At 37.6% G+C, this 18,962-nt stretch overlaps 1 protein-coding gene across 1 annotated transcript; it reads left to right on the top strand.

The window, feature by feature from the left end:
• Positions 1 to 1,075: 1,075 nt before the first annotated feature.
• Positions 1,076 to 17,940, top strand: LOC117492223 (MBT domain-containing protein 1-like). Its single transcript, XM_034142360.1, is given in 19 exon segments — positions 1,076 to 1,176; positions 3,316 to 3,556; positions 4,428 to 4,561; positions 4,755 to 4,866; positions 5,166 to 5,245; positions 5,368 to 5,485; positions 7,696 to 7,830; positions 9,057 to 9,145; positions 9,836 to 9,934; positions 10,905 to 11,040; positions 11,288 to 11,343; positions 11,514 to 11,618; positions 11,892 to 12,039; positions 13,209 to 13,291; positions 13,819 to 14,056; positions 14,477 to 14,545; positions 14,941 to 15,053; positions 15,055 to 15,124; positions 16,036 to 17,940. Coding segments are annotated over 19 exon segments (2,157 nt in total). The 5' UTR covers positions 1,076 to 1,155; the 3' UTR covers positions 16,146 to 17,940.
• Positions 17,941 to 18,962: the final 1,022 nt, after the last annotated feature.

An 18,962-nucleotide genomic window follows, 5' to 3' on the forward strand; every position in this document is an offset into this window, starting at 1 on the left:
TCATTATATTTTAAACCATTTTTTATTACATATCCCTATTTTAGTTTACTCCTTCTTATGTTGTTTTTATCAAAGTACTAGCTTTAGCCATTTACCTGAGTACATTAAAAGGAAAAACTGCTTCTTAAGCTGTCCATGTTTCACTTTACAAACAAACAATCTATACAGTAAAAAGTATGATGAATGATTTATTTAAGTGTCATTTTATTGAATTATTTTATATTTTGTGAAGCACTTTGTAAAGTGGGTTTTAAAAGTTGCTACAAATACAACATGTATTATTATTAACCATTTTTTGAACAAAAACAATAAACCATAATGTTCTCTACTGTCTCCAGCTTTACTTTCAATACTTTAAGTAGGCCTACAGTACATCTTGCAGATAATATGTTCAGTACTCTTCTAGAATATTTGTATATTGTTGTCTTATTCCTTTTTGTTACATACATAGTAATTGATTACTTTGACTTAAGAAACTAATCATATTAACACCAATACCACTGCCAGACACAGCTGATAATATATTATAAGATAAGATAAGACCAGATGGACCTTTATTGATACCCGTGGGGAAATTCAGAAGCAGCAACAGAGTGAGGTTGAAAAACAGGACAGCACAGATTCCGACAAGACTAATAAAATTAAAGACTAAATTAAAAAGAAAAAAGTTATACACAGGTAAATAAGAAATGAATTGAATGAACATATATACATATTTGAGTCCAGATTGTTAAATATATTTGCACACGTGTGCAGGTCAAAGTTATTGCGCAAACTGTGCAGATTTATGTACAGTACTTTTGTTTGTTACATTGTTAACCCCTGGTTGTGCAGCCTGATGGCTACAGGCACAAAGGTATAATATGTATATATTTTTACTGTTATTATTATTATTATAATAATTTATTTTTGAATTGTTTTTTTTAAGTATTATTATTGTTATGTCAATGACAAAACGTTTCTGTTCCTGTCCAGCAGGGGTCACTGGTGGACACATCACCTCATCTGAACTCAACACACGAGCAGAGGCATCAGCCAATGGGAGATGAGCAGCTGCGGTCCCGGCGCCTGCGCACTGCAGGTATCATCATTTTGTTGCGATATCTGCTGCTGGGTTTTAGGGTTTCAGTGAGAGTCCCCCCGCGGCCCGGCCTGATGGAAAACCCCAGAGATCTGGTGAGTTCTCCGGCTTGTCTGTCCGGCGGGAACCCGCATTCAAGTCCTTTGTTGTGGCTGTACCAGCGGCGTTGAAGGATTCTTCAGAGAGACCGCTCAGAGTCAGGGCCAAACTCCTTTGAGAAAACCTCTACTTTTAAGTTCTAGTGCTATCTCACAATAAAATATCCTTCATTAACATAATATTCAAATTTGTATTTAGCAGCTCAATATCGACAATCATTCGGCACACAGAATACGTCCAGGTACTATTTAATTCGTTCATAAACAGAGCCTTTTTGTAATTGCTTCGCCTGATCTCAACACCTCTATCCACTGAACTCCACTGCAAAATCAAGCGAAATCAGGACTCCTTTCTGGTTGACAATGGGCACACATTTCACTGACCAGAACTTTAAATTGGTCACTAAAACGGACAAGACGCCGTTTAATTATGCATGCATTTATTTTACCAAGCAGTTTGTAAATCAGTTAAATGTCCCTTTTGTTATCGTAGCTGTTGTCACAGTACAGTCTCATAACGCTCAACACTGAGCACAGTGAAGAGCGGTGATAGGCAATGTGAATACATTGAAAATAAGATGCAATTTCCATAACACACTGTTGTGCTAGGTGTATTCAGTGTATGCCGAATAAAAGGTGGGCTTTAGCCGAATCGTATACTACCCGGCTTTTGATTATAACGTATACATTCCTTTCTTCTAGAATCAAATGAATATGAAATGGTCTGAATTTTGGAGGTCATTTCGTGTCTCATCTAGTCAAGTTGCCTGTTCTGTTCTCTGTGCACCGCACTGCAGTGGTGCTGGCAGCAGAACTATGTGTGTGTGGGGGAAAATCAGATATTTCATAGACCCTAAATTAGTATATTGACAATAGAACTGCAATAATTAGTTGACACTAATCTGCAGATGAATCAATAATGGCAATAATTATTGGCTGCAGCTAGGCTTGGGACGATATGAAAATGTCATGGCATGATTACCCTGGATAATATATTGGAACTGACTCAATATATTATCCCGGTAATCATCAAAATCAAAACTCTCAAAATGGTACTACTACTTCTATGGTACTATACGATGACGATGATTTCTGCATCATCCTGCACAATACTAAAAAAAACAGTGGCAAGAATTTATCCACTGATCCCATTGTTTCTTTAATATTTCCTACAAATAAACTAATCCTTCAGATCCTTAATTGCAGTATAAGTACTAATACCACACTATATAAATGTCTTCACTACAAGTTAAACTCCTGCAATGAAAATATAACTTCATTACCTTACTAGTCATAGCAAAACTCAAATAATCAAACATAAAAGTATGAATAATGCAACAAATATAGCTCTGTGAATGTTATATATTAAATTATATTTTTTATGAATATAATTGTTTTGTATTACTAATAGATTCATGTCTAAACATGTTGTATAGACTGTTTGTCTCAATTATTATTTTGTGTTTAATTTATTTGAATTTTATTCTTTGTTTTATTGTCTAAATTCACATTTCTCAGTGGTTTTTAATTGTTGTTTGCGGAACTTTATTATTATTATTATTTTTGTTTTGTATTTGTATTTTTCTCAGTTACTCATGGACCATCTACACCAACCATATTTGTACATGTTAAACGTACATCTGTCCCCTAATCAACCATAGCATTTCAAGATGATTACATATGACATATATTTCACAATATTTATTTAAAGCGGCCCTATGATGGATATTATAGGGTTCATATTAGTATTTAGTACCTCTACTGGGACATGTCTCCATGCTTTAATGTTCAAAAAGCTCTTTATTTTTCTCATACTGCCTGTGCTGCAGCACCTCTTTTCACCCTCTGTCTGAAACCAGAGCCCAGTCTGATCTGATTGGTTAGCTGGCCGGCTCTGTTGTGATTGGTCCAATCACGTACAATGTGTTGAAGCGCTAGCCAATAGAAGCGGCAGTGTTACATAGTGAGGTCACTATGGTAAGGAATTGAACATAGGAGTCCAATGGAAGCGCTTCAGGGGGGAAGTGTGTCGTCTAGAAGATAATTATTTTCAACCTATGCACAGCCATAAGTTCCATTTGTGAGCAGCACATGCCTCCAAACTATTTGTGTCTGACGGCAGCTGCTCCTCCCCAGGCGGAGCGTCCCTGCAGGAAACGGCGCGACTCATTCGGGATGCTGGACGGTTTCGAGGAGGACCGGAGCAGCTGCAGCACTGAGTCCAGCGGGGGGAGCGGCGCCTCCAGCCCAGAGGACAGTGACGAGGAGGAGCTGGGGGGAGGAGGGGGGGCTCACTACAACCCCTCCTCCTCCTCCCTGACTCTCATCAAGACCAACGGACAGGTGTACACATACCCCGACGGAAAGGCCGGCATGGGTCAGTCTGATGCATCCCCCTCCTCGTCCCAAAACTGTGATAAACAGACAGCAAGTCAAAGAATCAGAGATGTTGGTTCTCTATTAATAGACTATTTAGATCTGTATTAGTTGTTATTTAAAGGCCGTTTGGCATCTAGACTTTAGCATAAATCCAAATAGATACATATGAAGAGATGTAAAAAATACGCCACTAAACATACATAAATACAAAGTAGATCACTGTTGTAGTGTGCCAAACACAGCAATAATCCATTTCTATACCATTTAGATGATTAACATAGACACACCCAACTGTATTTTGGTAATCGTGTGAGTTTGACCGTGGGATCATTTCACTCTGCTGAATTTCATTTCATTAAACGTATCAAAATGATGCAGAAATAACTCCAGCATAATGGTGATTGGTCAAAATGAAAAATGTTGGTTTTTAGTTGATCAGGTCTCTGCTAACATTTCAGCTAATCCATCATCTAAATGAGGCATTCATACTTACACACAGATAGCAACATACTGTGCATTTCAGGTGTTTATTTTTGATGATAGTATCCCATATACGCAAGAAAAACCTTTTCGGACACTTCTGAAGTCAGAACGTCAGGAGAATCTCAACAGAGACAAGCTTTGCCCGTATTTCCTCCAATCATTCTCGGGAATTTAAATGTTTCCTTGTTTTCTTCTCACTTCTTTGCATAGACTTGGTATACTTTCGTAGGGTTTTGTTTAATCGCATTGTCTTCTAATCTTATAATATTTGGAGCTTCATTCTTTAACTGATTATTTGTCATCCCAGGAACATGTTATTTTATTAGTTCTATGTGTATGTGTCATAACAAAGTGACTGAAGTTATATTCGTATGTCTGATTCTCAGCCACCTGTGAGATGTGTGGCATGGTGGGTGTCAGAGACGCTTTCTACAGTAAAACCAAACGTTTCTGCAGCGTCTCCTGCTCCAGGAGTTACTCGTCCAACTCCAAGAAGGCCAGCATCCTCGCCAGACTGCAGGTACAAAAACACAGCAACTCTTTAACCTGCTGCTGTTTCAGGAGTTCATATTACTATTACTGGAAATATTTCTGTTATTACGTTTCCAGCTTTTCTAACTAATGTCATCTGCGTAAAGAGAGATATTGGAGAACACCTAGCATAACCTGTCTCTGTCTCTTTGTCTCTGTGTCTCTGTCTCTTTGTCTTAAAGGGGAAGCCGCCCACTAAGAAGGCCAAGGTTCTGCAGAAACAGCCTCTGATGACAAAACTAGCTGCGTACGCTCAGCATCAGGCCAACCAGCATGGCGGCGTCAAGAAAAGCAGTGAGTCCTCACACTGACTAACTCACTAACCAACCTATGAATGGCTTCAAATCCTGGTGGTACACTCCATTAAAACTGACTGCATTTTGGAGAAGTACTATGAATGACTCAGATGTATAGGACAACATTTTAATCATAGTGAGCATGTATGTTACTGTTTTAACTGTTGGCACTTAAATATAGAAGAACACATCCTTATGACACGTTGTCGTTGGATGTTAGAAGTTGTCAAACTTTCAAAAATATTTCTTCTTCTTCTGGTGTATTTAAGCCATCTGTTCTTTGTGTGCTTGCTGCAGTAACTGTGGAGGTGTTCGACTGGGGTCGTTACCTAGAAGACGCTGAAGCCACGGGAGCGCCGGTCGACTGCTTTAAACACGTGGGTCCTCACACACACACAGCACATGAACACACACCTTACCTTCTGGAGCTCTCACCTCTTTTCTCTGCGGACATTTTTTAGGGATGTCACAATATGATGATGTTGTTGTTGTTGTTTAGGTCCCTATGGGGAGGTCATGGGGCGACATCAGTGAAGGCGTTCGGGTGGAGGTCACTAACACAGACAGCGGTCTGCCCATGAAGGTCTACTGGATCGCTGGCATCATCAAACTAGCTGGTACAATGTTTTAAATATTATACCCAAAATGTAATCTATTTTCAATTATCTTACCATGAATGGCCAAGCCAGGAAGATTCCACTACTAACATTTAGGCCTCTCCGCTATGTCTACGTTGTCTTATTCCATGGTTGTTTTTTCAAAAGTGAAATTCATCACAGATTGAGCTTTAATATAGTGGAGCAGAATATGTTGCCACCCTTCCAGCGCTCTCGAAAGTCGCATCCGGTTAAATGTTTTTATAATCATACATTTAATTATTAAGTCATCTGTCATTCTTTCCATCTTAGTTTTATTTTATGCGAATTATCTTTTTGGATCAATTGTTCCAATTATTTCTGTTATTGTATCACTTTGGCTTGTTTTATATGTGCTTTTATATAGCCAAGATAAAGCTCCCTTAATTGGTGTATAATTAGTTTGGAGTTACTACTCACTTTCAGCATCTTAAAAGCACCGTTTATGCTAAATATCGACTGAAATCGAATTTTTATAAACATGCTTTACTGTATTAAGCCTTCTTTACTTTCTTTATGTCTCTATTCAATTTAAATAATCTGATTTGATCGATTGTCCAAATAATTCCGTTAGTTCACTACTCATTTTTTCAAATTAGTAGTTGCACAATAAGTTGGAGTTTTGACTCACACAATCCATTTTAAAGTGCTTCACAGTCACACAATGTTTAAAAAAAATTGTACATGTTGACTTTAAACAAGATTGAGGAGGAACAATGCGGATTCCGTCCTGGTCGTGGAACGACGGATCAGCTTTTTACTCTCGCAAGGATCCTGGAGGGGGCCTGGGAGTACGCTTATCCGGTCTACATGTGTTTTTTAGACTTGGAGAAGGCGTATGACTGGGTTCCCAGGGAGTTACTGTGGGAGGTGCTGCAGGAGTATGGGGTGAGGGGGTCTCTTCTCAGGGCCATCCAATCTCTGTACTCCCAAAGCGAGAGCTGTGTCCGGGTCCTCTGCAGTAAGTCGGGCCCATTTCCGGTGAGGGTTGGCCTCCGCCAGGGCTGCGCTTTGTCACCAATCCTGTTTGTAATATACATAGATAGGATTTCGAGGCGTAGTCGTGGGGGAGGGGGTCTGCAGTTCGGTGGACTAAAGATTGCACCACTGCTTTTTGCAGATGATGTGGTTCTAATGGCTTCATCGGTCTGCGACCTTCAGCACTCACTGGATCGGTTCGCAACCGAGTGTGAAGCGGCTGGGATGAGGATCAGCACCTCCAAATCTGAGGCCATGGTTCTCAGCAGGAAACCGATGGACTGTCCACTCCAAGTAGGGAATGAGTCCTTACCCCAAGTGAAGGAGTTCAAGTATCTCGGGGTCTTGTTCTCGAGTGAGGGAACAATGGAGCGTGAGATGGGCCGGAGAATCGGAGCAGCGGGAGCGGTACTGCAGTCGCTTTACCGCACCGTTGTGACGAAAAGAGAGCTGAGCCAGAAGGCAAAGCTCTCTGTCTACCGGGCCATTTGGGTACCCTTACCTATGGTCATGAAGGATGGGTCATGACCGAAAGAACGAGATCGCGGATACAAGCGGCCGAGATGGGTTTTCTCCGCAGGGTGGCTGGCGTCTCCCTTAGGGATAAGGTGAGAAGTTCAGTCATCCGGGAGGGACTCGGAGTTGAACCGCTCCTCCTTCGCGTCGAAAAGAGCCAGTTGAGGTGGTTCGGGCACCTAGTAAGGATGCCACCTGGGCACCTCCCTAGGGAGGTGTTCCAGGCACGTCCAGCTGGGAGGAGACCGAGGGGTAGACCTAGGACCAGGTGGAGCGATTATATCTCTTGGCTGGCCTGGGAGCGCCTTGGGATCCCCCAGTCAGAGCTGGTTGATGTGGCCAGGGAAAGGGAAGTTTGGGGCTCTCTGCTGGAACTGCTACCTCCGCGACCCGACCACGGATAAGCGGGAGAAGATGGATGGATGGACTTTAAACAACTTTTTATAAAAATGCTTTTCTGAATTTAATTGTAGTTGTCTCACTGTCTGTCTGTCTGCATTTCTGTATTCATTCGTCCCTATCACTTTCTTTTCTGTCACCGGGTGATGTAATGACCCAGATACATTTGAATTATCTTTTATTTTATTGTGTTTGGCTTGTTTTGTTGTATGCTTATCCAAAATAGTGCTTAGCACCTAAACAGTTAATTATATACAGTTCTTCTCATTTCTAATGTCTCCTGACATGTGTGTGTGCAGGTTTTAAGGCGTTGATGCGGTACGAGGGCTTCGACGGCGACTCCACCCGAGACTTCTGGCTGAACCTGTGTGTGCCGGACATCCACCCGGTGGGCTGGTGTGCTGCTGGGGGGAAACCCCTGGTGCCCCCTCAGAGTAAGACTAACAACTTCCTGTCTGGTGGAGTAGATATAACTCCTGCAAAAGTGATTTCTGAATTCTCCAGAGAAAGAGCCTGAGTTACACATGCTTTAGTGACAATGTGTTTTACTCACAGGGTTTGGATCAGGGGTGTCCAAACTACGGCCCGGGGGCCAAATGCGGCCCGCAGACCATATTGAATCGGCCCTCAGCAAATTAAAAAAATATAATTAAACTTATGCTTGTCTTTTACTTCTTAAATATAGATGTAAACAGATATTTTACAGTAGTGTTCATGTGACTAAGCCCACTTTTCAAATAAATTCATCAATTAAAGGGGACCTATCATGCTAAATGCACTTTTTGATGTCTTTTTATACATAAATATGTGTCCCCGGTGTGTCAGGGAACTCAGGCAGCGTCAGAAAATAAAACCCTCTCTCTTTTCCTCCGTGCGCAAATCTCTAAAAACGGGGATACAACGGAGCTGATCCAGATTTGCCATCCGATATGATGTAAATTACGTGGTGGACCCACGGCACTATCAGAAACGTCACTATCAGAATCAATGCCCGACGTGTTTTGGACGTAATATGGTCTTTGTTTACATTAGCAAGCATCGCTAACACTCAAAGCTAACCTGTACTGGAGTGAGCATGTGTGAAGAAGCAGGACATTTAAAAAAGGAACTCACCTTGTGGTAAACCGGCAAGAGAGAAAGCCTTTGAGCTCCATACTGTTTCAGAAATAATCCTTGATGTGGTGTTGGCGTTTCATCACCGCAGCATTTATTTTAGACAGTATCTGCCGGGTCCCGCATGAGCAGGCATAAGCTCCGCCCCCTCTTTTTTGTGAAATAGAGGGATATGAGGCATGGCTAGAATGGGTGATCTGTTTGGTATTTTGAGCAAAACACTTCATAGACATGTTTTTTATATATTTGTATATATCTGAGACCTATGCTATTGACTAAAAATTGCATGATAGGTGACCTTTAAAGCTGAAAACATTTTCTAACAAATCTAAGTTGATAAGAAAAAAGATAAACTTTACATTTTTTATTATATTTCACTTACATACAGTAACACAGCAAATCTGAAGTTATGAAATGTTATGCTTGTATGAGTAAATATCCTCAGTTAGCTAGCATAATGATTTATCTTTATAAGCTGTATAAATAGTAGAAACATAAATACATCTAAACATTAATTTACTATGTTTTTGATGATGTGTGTATGTAGCTATCCTGCACAGGATCACAAACTGGAAGACCTTCCTCATCAAAAGACTTACGGGGTCCAAAACGCTGCCACAGGACTTTCCTTCCAAGGTCACACACACACACACACACACACACACACACACACACACACACACACACATATATATATATATGAATATTTCCCCTTGTAATGTGTCTGTGTTTATTTGTTACCAATTTAAAATCAATGTTTACTGATGAAATAAATATTTTGGAACATTTAGTGGTTAGGGTTAGATTGGTTTAGTTTATAAATCATTAGTTTTAGGTATGATTTTGAACCCTTTCCAATACTAGATGTTTTAATCATATTTAATGGACTTTTTACTGTTTGGGCCCATACTTTCCAGCTTATCTGGGTGTCCCATTTCCCATGTCGCCATTTAAGTGCACTTAAACTCCATGTTTATTTATTTTATTGAAGAAAAAGTGCACTGCAGGACAATGCTGACAATAAGTAGGTTAAATAGATGTTGGTTTAACTTCAGTAATGTGGCGTCCGATTTGTTGCTCCTATCGGATGCAAAGAAACATATTATAACGTTAAATAAGATTAGATGTATTTTAATCGTCCCAAATTGGCATTCATTATCTTCTTCTTTTTTACAGCAGCAGGGGCTAAACAATGCATTGAACTTGAGCTAAAGCTTGAGCTTTAAATAAAATAAAAAATAAACAGTTAATGAAAGTATTGACCATGGAGAAACACACCTCTGTGCAGCTCTTTTCAAAATGTCCTTGCTTTGTAATCCTCCTCAGGTGCAGGAGAGTCTGCAGGTTCCCTTTATGAAGCAGATGAGGGTGGAGGTGGTGGATAAAACTCACCTGTGTCGAACTCGTGTGGCTCTGGTGGAACAGGTGGGACTCGCACAATATTCACACATGAAATAAATGAACACATTTTCTTTTGAATGCATATTCCTGTTTAATAGTGCAGTGCCTGTTGGGAATATGCTGGTGCTTCAATGCAAGTCTCTGCATGCTTTTACTGTAAGAATGCTACAGCCTGCTCATCTTAAGTGCAAAAGCTCTCAAGAGGACTTTATGGTACTAAATATTACTTAATAATATACTATAAGAGTAGCAGAGTAGTCTTTTTTTAGTATCATAATGTTAAGGATAATCTTTAAATGTATCTGGGTAAGCTTTATGGATCAAGTCGAGTTTTTTTGTCCAAAATGTTCCTTTATTTTCTTGAGGTTTTTCTCTGGGTTTCTTTTCAAAATAAAAGACTGATGAAGCTTATTATACTTATATATAGGTTTTCAAAACGTAATCATCTTTAAAGCCGTCTACAGTCCCATCCTGGTCATATTTTAGACATATGTCGCCTTAAAATTATTTTTGTAAAGATGTATTGCGGTATTAAGTCTCCTTTATTTCTGTCTGTCTTTTTGAATTATCTGGGTAATGTTTTTATGATCCCAAGTATTTTGGAAGATTTGGGTTTTCTCAAAATAAATTGCATCACAGTGAAAGTGAATCATGTGGTGCAGGGTTATTGATTCTTTTGCTCCTTCATTTTGAATATCTTTTAAAATGTATAAATGTATTTTACTAGTTACTTTACAAATTAGATGTTTGCAAAAACCTTACAAGATTTAATCAAACATGAGATTTTGTTCTAAATTAACCCTAAATCTAGCCAAAAGTTTTTAAGGAATGGCTTAGTCGTTGAAAAGTTGTTATTTGGCATTTAGAAACATTGAACTAATATCTCTAATGATTTTGAACTTTTTGAGTAAAAAGTAAATAATCGGGGTCCACACATGGAGACGTCTGTCATTGTATAGTATGATTGACGATGATTATGTGTGTGTTGCTACAGGTGATCGGAGGTCGCCTCCGTCTGGTGTACGAGGAGTGTGACGACGGCTCTGACGACTTCTGGTGTCACATGTACAGTCCTCTGATCCACAGCATTGGCTGGTCGCGCTCCATCGGACACAGATTCAAACGATCCGGTGGGTTCCAACTCATTTAATTATATAAATAGGACTGCATGTCTGCATCACAAAGAACTTCACAATAAGGAAATACACACACAGAATGAATATAAAAACTCAATAATAAATCAATAAAATATAAATAAAAAATGTGTGTTAAAAATATCATAGATCAGACTCACTGATGTGTGCAGATGTCACCAGACTGCATTTAGGAAATGTTCAATTTAAGCAGGCAGACTGAAGATGAAACTATTTTTTCCAGATGTGTCGAAGAAGCTAAGTGTTCAGTTGGACGCTCCTGGACAGCTCTTTGCTAAGGTAACTTTATTAATCCATGATTTAGGATATATTTCACTGTGTGTGTGCAGTTAGTAGTTGTTCTGACATTCTACTAAATGTGTGCCGTGTACAGTCCAACAGACAAAATGCTTGGAAAAATAATAATAATAATAATATGAGTTTGATGAGTGTGTAATGTATCTTTGCAGGTGAAGGAGGTGGATCAAAGCGGCTCCTGGTTTGAAGACACGATGAAACTAGAAGCCATCGACCCTCTGAACCTGTCCACCATCTGCGTGGCCACAGTGAGGAAGGTCGGGAGAAGCTAATGTCCCTGAGAAATCTCCTGATTAATCACCTGAATAAACCCTGATAGTTAATCATCTGATTTAATCCACTTGATTAACAGATACAACTAAATCACCTGATTAATCACCTAAAATATTAAGATGAATACAAAAAACACTAGATGAATCATCTGATATGAAATAACCTGATTCATCACCTGATATAAATCCACTAGATGTATCCCCTTTTATTAAACCACCTGATTCATCACCTGATAGTAAACCTGTCCTCCTCCTCAGGTGCTGGCAGACGGGTATCTGATGATCGGGATCGACGGCTCCGAGGCGGCTGACGGGTCGGACTGGTTCTGTTATCACTCCATGTCTCCATCCATCTTCCCTGCTGGGTTCTGTGAGATCAACAACATCGAGCTGACGCCCCCCAGAGGTATTTATTGGTTATTGTGTCATGTTTATGACTCCATAAATACATACAATACAATTCCTCCATACAAGCTACACTGCTTGTAGCACTTCGGGATTTGAAATCAAATACTGTATGAAGTGTTTTATAAATGGAACCCATTATTATTATTATTATAGTGAAGGAAATAAGTATTTGATCCCTTGCAGATTTTGTAAGTTTACCCACTTACAAAGAAATTAACAGTCTTTAATTGTAATAGTAGGTTTATTTTACTAATGAGAGTAAGAATATCAAAAAGAAAATCCCGAAATTGACATCATATAAAAGATAAACATTTATTTGCATTAAACTGTGGGAAATAAGTATTTGATCCCCTTTCAAAACATGTCTTAGTACTCGGTGGAGAAACCCTTGTTGGACAGACAGGTCAGACACTTCTTGTAGCTGGTCTCCAGGTTTGTGCACATCTCAGGAAGGATTGTGGTCCACTCTTCTCTGAAGATCCTCTCCAAATCCTGAAGGTTTTGAGGCTGATGCTTGGCATCTGATTCTGTGGACAGGTGTCTTTTATACAGGTAACAAGTTGATATTAGGAGTACTTTTTTAAAGGAAGAGGACCCATGTAACCGGTCTGTGGAAGCCAGAATACTTGTTGGTTGCAAGGGGATCAAATACTTATTTCCCACAGTTAAATGTAAATCAATTTGTATCTTTTATATAATGTCAATTTCTGGATTTTCTTTTTGATATTCTTACTGTCACTGTTAAAATAAACCTACCATTTAAATTATAGACTGTTCATTTCTTTGTAAGTGGGTAAACGTACAAAATCTGCAAGGGATCAAATACTTATTTCCTCCACTGTATAAAAGAATTCTAGTTATTTAATGGTAAGTTCATCATCTTAAAGGTCCCATGTCATGCTTTTCCGGTTATTACCCGTCCCCTTGTGTGTTATGTAGGTTTTTCTGCATGTAAACGGCCATGACATGGGACCTTTAAATAATCATTATTTATCCAATACCAAAATAAATAGGACTCACTTTCGCAGTCTGTTTTTTTTCCCTAATATTACTTTAATTAAACTGAGACTTTAAAGATCCCAAGTTAAAAGAGAAATAACATCAGTTTCAGAGACTAACGTTTGTTAGAATAAGAGTTGTGGATTAATGTCGTTTTTGTGTCTCAAGGTTACAGCAATCTTCCCTTCAGATGGTTTGAGTATCTGAAGGAGAGCAAGTCTTTGGCGGCTCCCGTCAACCTCTTCAACAAGGTGAGCCTCTGCAAACATCAAAATGGCTCCTGTATCTCAAGTGTAAGGATTTAGTGGTTATGTCTTAAATTATTATGGAAGCAAAAAAAGTTCTTGAATATTTTGCGGTTGTGAAATTATTATTATAATAATTATAATTCACCTTTTCAGGCAAAACAATAATAAATATCCAACATATATCACTGTTTTATTTTTTAAGATGACTTTATTTGATTTTATCTTCTCTTTTTATTTTATTTTTTTAATTATTGAGCTTTTTTTTTTTTTTTTTTGGGGGGTTTTGTTGTTTTGTTGCTATTGTCATTTATTGCAAAAAAAAACATTTCAGTTTTGAGTTTCAAATATTTATGATATTGATGATATGATATGATGATTACAATTATAATATTACCATGAAAAGTACAAATAATACAAATCATGTGAATAAAAAAGAATGACAAAAATAATAATAACATTTTTGATAATATTTCCTTTTATGTAGTTGTATAAATAACTCCTGATGTGCGTCCTCCGCCCCGCCCTCATAGGAAGTCCCTAACCACGGATTCTGCCCCGGCATGAAGCTGGAGGCCGTGGACCTCATGGAGCCGCGGCTTGTCTGCGTCGCCACGGTGACACGCATTGTCCACCGGTTGCTACGGATACACTTTGATGGCTGGGAGGATGAGTACGATCAGTGGGTAGACTGCGAGTCATCTGACCTGTACCCGGTGGGGTGGTGTCAGCTGACCGGATACCAGCTGCAGCCGCCTGCTGTCACTGCGGGTAACTCATACTGTCTGAGAAAAAACATCAACAGATACGTCTGCATAACAAGAAAATCATGCGATTAATCGTGACTAAAAATGTTAATCGATGCCCAGCACTTATATTTACATAATATTAGATTTGGTAGTAGTGGTCCTAAGATTGATCCCTGTGGAACACCACATATGACTTCTCCTGGATCTGATCAGGTGCCATTGATATATAAAAACTTAATTTAATGATATTAAGTTAGATTAAAAAACTTCAACATATGTGTTTTGAAGTATAATCTTTATTTAGGAAAATGTCAGTTTTTGTACGTTACAATGTTGTTGAGTTATTTGTAAAAGTTGGATCATACAAGTTTGAAACGATTCTACGCAGCCATCACTGAAATCCCAAATGTACAACAGTTATAATATTAGCCTCTGTTTTCAGGCTCCAGAGAACTGCAGTCAGCATCCAAACAGAGGAAGAAGTCTCAGCAGTATAAGGGACAGAAGAAAAGTACGTAAACACAGGACACACACTGAAGCAAACATGTTCATAGTTAGATACTTTTTTTTTCTTTTTTCTTTCGTTAAATTATAAGAATTCGGTAAAAAATATATTTTTATGTTTATCTTTTTTGATAAACGCGTTCCCCTTCCTCTCTTATAATTTATAAAAATTCATGTGTCTGTGTTTATATTTCAAAAATATAATTTGAACCTGAATATATATATATTTTGTAACTATTGTTATTGTTTATTGTGAATTAGCAGGAGAATTCAAAGAAAAGTTGTGTAAATATTGTTTTCTGATTTAATAATATAACTTATTTTAGTGTTGTATGAATACTTTTTGCTTCATCATGTATTACTTTTCACAGTTTTACTGACCTCACCTTCTTCTCCCCTCAGAGAGGAAGTTGCCTGTTGCTAAGCGACCGGTCAGCTTCTCTGGCACTATAGTAACGGGCATCTCCAGGAGCATATCAGGAGACGAGAACGAGACACCACCAAATTACCCATCACCCCCCCACTCCTGCAGCCCCGCCCCCCCCAGTTGACCTGGAGAGCAGCCCCAACACTGATGGGGGAGCAGGTACACAAATACATAAATACTGTTGTAACATTCAGATACTATACTGCGGTAAAAGTACTAACACAAGTTGTGCTTCACTGCTGTTAACGGCGGTGCACTAAGAATTGATATACAATATATAAAAAATTAAAAAAACACTGGAATGGATATTTGTCTCCATTTTGCCATACATTTATAAAAAATAAGATTTCACTAAATAATAACTTAAAGTTATTAAAAGTATAAAAATGTCCAATGCTGTGACTTTTCAACTATTATATATGATATCATTACATTATTAATACTTATGCATTTATGTAAAAGTACTACATGTAGAAAGTGACATAAAAGACAAACTTTAAAAGTTTTACTTAATAGAAAATCATTTTAATTAGAAACAAAACATTTAGTTAATATCATTTAAATAAACAAATACAAGTTACATTCCAATGGTAATAGCTAAATTAAATATAATATTAGCGAGCATTTAACATATTGTTTGCAAAAAATGCAAATATATGTAAAAAAATTCAAATATGAATATATAACAATAAACCAATAAATACATAAAAAACATAATAATAATTACATTCATATTGTGCAACATTGTCATTGTAAAACATGCAATGCAATGCTTCTTTTCCATGTAAACACAGATAATTAAAACATAGGAAGAATATACTTAAAAACACACAAAAAAACAACGCTAATAATTACAATTTAGTAATTCATTAATAAAAACTAGTATTAAAGATCAAACATAAAACAATGACTTCAACAAAAAATAAATAAATAAAAGAAAGCAATAAAATACAATTAAAAAACAGGACTAACGACATCACCAAACATATTAATAACACTTCTATAACTTCCCTATAAAATGTCAGAAGTGTTTCAAGGGATTTTCTAAATCTCTACTTTTGTTTTTGCAGGTTCACAGATTAAAGAAGAGAACTTGGAAGCAAGTGAGTTTTATTCTGAAAGGACTGAAAGCGAAACCAATGGATCTTCTGCAGGATTCTTCACCAACATGAAGCAGTAACTCATCCCTCTCTGTCTTCATCTCTCCATTAATGTTTTTTCTGAAATCGTGAGTTTCAATACTCATCAAACGTATCTACTGTGATTAAATCAGATCATTCTGGACACTTTGAACAGGCTAAATAAGCTACATAATGCACTTCGCTTCGGCCAAAACTATTTTTTTTTAAAAAGCTTTTTGTTTCAAAACTTATAACAAAAGTAACTTACTTAACTTTTTCCCAGTTTTACGTCAAGTCTTTCTCTTTTTGCCCGGTCAGCCAAGAAAGTGGCTTAAATTCTAGGTTGAGTTAAAGCTTGGTGAGGTAGTTGGGTTTAGAGCTACATTTAGGACAATCAGGTCTTAATGTCTTGTGAGGTGTTGTTTCTAGGGTGAGTTTAGGGTGAGATATTTAATAAGCCAGTTACAGTATCTCAAAATTATAACTTTAAATAATAAAAAGAAATACATTATGCATTACTTAATCACAATGATACAATTGTGAGTACATAAAAATAAAGAACCTAGTGACAACTTTTCAAAAACAAAAAAAGACTGCTGAACGTAGTATTAAAATCCTTGTGTATTTGTCTGAGTAGTACGAAGAATAATGAAATACATTTGGTTTATTAAATTAAAATATATTAATTGTAAATAAGGGAATATTTAATATAGCAGCTAAATATAAATGGTATATGATTGCAAAATTACTATTTACGGATGTAAGCTAATTGTTAACATGCTAGCTTGGAATGTGTTTTTGTTAACCAGACAAAATAGCTCACCAAGCTAACTTGCTGCTAACTGCCAGTTAGGAAGCTGCTCCATTCTCAACAGAAAATATCACATTTGGCTTTTGTTCCTTTAATTTTGTTCCAGCATTTTTGCAGAAAACATGTTAGCCAGCTACAATTGCACACTAAGCTAGCAGGCAACTAACTGTTTCATACCAGCCAAATGTTTTACTGGCTCAAATTGTTTTATTAACATTATTTTATTATTCTTATCTTGCAAAAATGTTTTATTAGAGCTGCAGTGTTTTTACTGGAATCATTTTAACCAGCCACAATAGCATGCCAAGCTAACATATTATTGACTTACTGCCAGTGAAGAACTTACTATCAGCCGCTAGCCAGACAACATGTAAATGTTTGATTACATCTCAGCACAATGACTTAATTGTGTATTTAGCTATTTAAAGTCTATTTAATAGTTTTTTAGAACTACAGTAGCACTAGCCATCAACAAAATGCCTCCAGCTAACTAGCATGTCAATAGCCAATTATGAAGAGATTGTGATTTTATCAGGATTTCTAAATGAGCAAATTGTTGGAAGTAGTTTTGAAAGGAATTGATTTTCAGCTGAAATGATTTCTTATATCATTATTTCTGGTCTGACCGGGCCCTTAATCATCCTTTCCAAAAATGTCTGCCGCCATTTTGCTGGTTTCTTAACCATGTGAGGAAAATGGTCCTATGGCTGTTGGAACGTTCACTACATGCTCTTAAGAGGTTTCTGACTGAGCAACCAGGGCAAAGAAAACAAGAATGCAGAGAAAGTTTAGATAATGAAGCTGATGATGCACAGCTACGTCCAGGACAGTGTTACTCATCTTTGGTTCCTCTGAGAAAATTATATATCTACAGAGGAAAAAATAACGGAACTTTTGTATGATGATTTTTTACTAAGCCAGAATTTGTTAAGTGTTTATGTTGTGTGTTCAAGGGTCAAAACTCTTGACGTAATAATGATATTGGATGCTGTGTAATGTCATGTTGAGATTAGCAGTCATTTAAAATGTATGTGTGTGTGTGTGTGTGTGTGTGTGTGTGTGTGTGTGTGTGTGTGTGTGTGTGTGTGTGTGTGTGTGTGTGTGTGTGTGTGTGTGTGTGTGTGTGTGTGTGTGTGTGTGTGTGTGTGTGTGTGTGTGTGTGTGTGTGTGTGTGTGTGTGCGCGCTGTGGTTTGGAACAAGTTGTCAGGAAACCAGCCAACAAGAGTTACTCTTGTTTAGTTGTGTTGCTGCTGAACACTGCTGAAAGTGTGCAGGGTAACAAATTCTCAGCAGGCCAGATAATCGATAGCTCCAGTTATTTGTATATTGTTTCTGTGTGTTCAGAATCAGTTCAATCACAGCCACAGGGCTCTGCCACAGTAACTGCAATAACTAAACGTCCAAACGATTGCAATAAGTTTAGTTGGGACTAAATGTCAGACCTTATTGTTTCATATAAACAAATGCTATATCAATCAGCATTCTGGCAGCTTTTTAAGTGTATAAAATGCTACTTCATTCAATAATTTAAAAAAGATAAAAGGCATATGAAATGAATTAAAATCTGAAATAATTAAGCAGTTATATGTAAAAAACAATGTTGATTTACATGTGTCAATAGTTAAATTAATTATAATAACATCGTTTTTATTTTTAAAAAGAATGTTTTCAAAAGACGACTTTCATTTGAAAACTGAATGTTAGAAACACGGCTGTAAGCTAAGTAAGCTTCCTCTGGTTCTTCCCTTGTTTTGTTTAAAAAAAAAATACAACTTCAAGTTGTACTGGGATGTTCCCAGGAGCCACTTGATTTGACTTCAAGTTGTACTGGGATGTTCCCGGGAGCCACTTGATTTGACCGTATGAATGTGAAGGGTTTTGATGGAAACAGGAAATGCACAGTCAGACTCCCCTCCATAAATAACAACTTTGTCCGACATCTAAAAGAGTTATGATGAATGTTTTATTTCGCTAACTATTGATACCTCACAAAAAGTTTATTAAGTAAGGATTAAATGGATCTTGGAACAAAAAAGTATAATATGGTATAGCAGAGGTTATTTC

The sequence above is a fragment of the Trematomus bernacchii genome, unplaced genomic scaffold (genome assembly GCF_902827165.1).
Source record: "Trematomus bernacchii unplaced genomic scaffold, fTreBer1.1, whole genome shotgun sequence".
In the NCBI taxonomy this organism is placed as follows: Eukaryota; Metazoa; Chordata; class Actinopteri; order Perciformes; family Nototheniidae; genus Trematomus; species Trematomus bernacchii.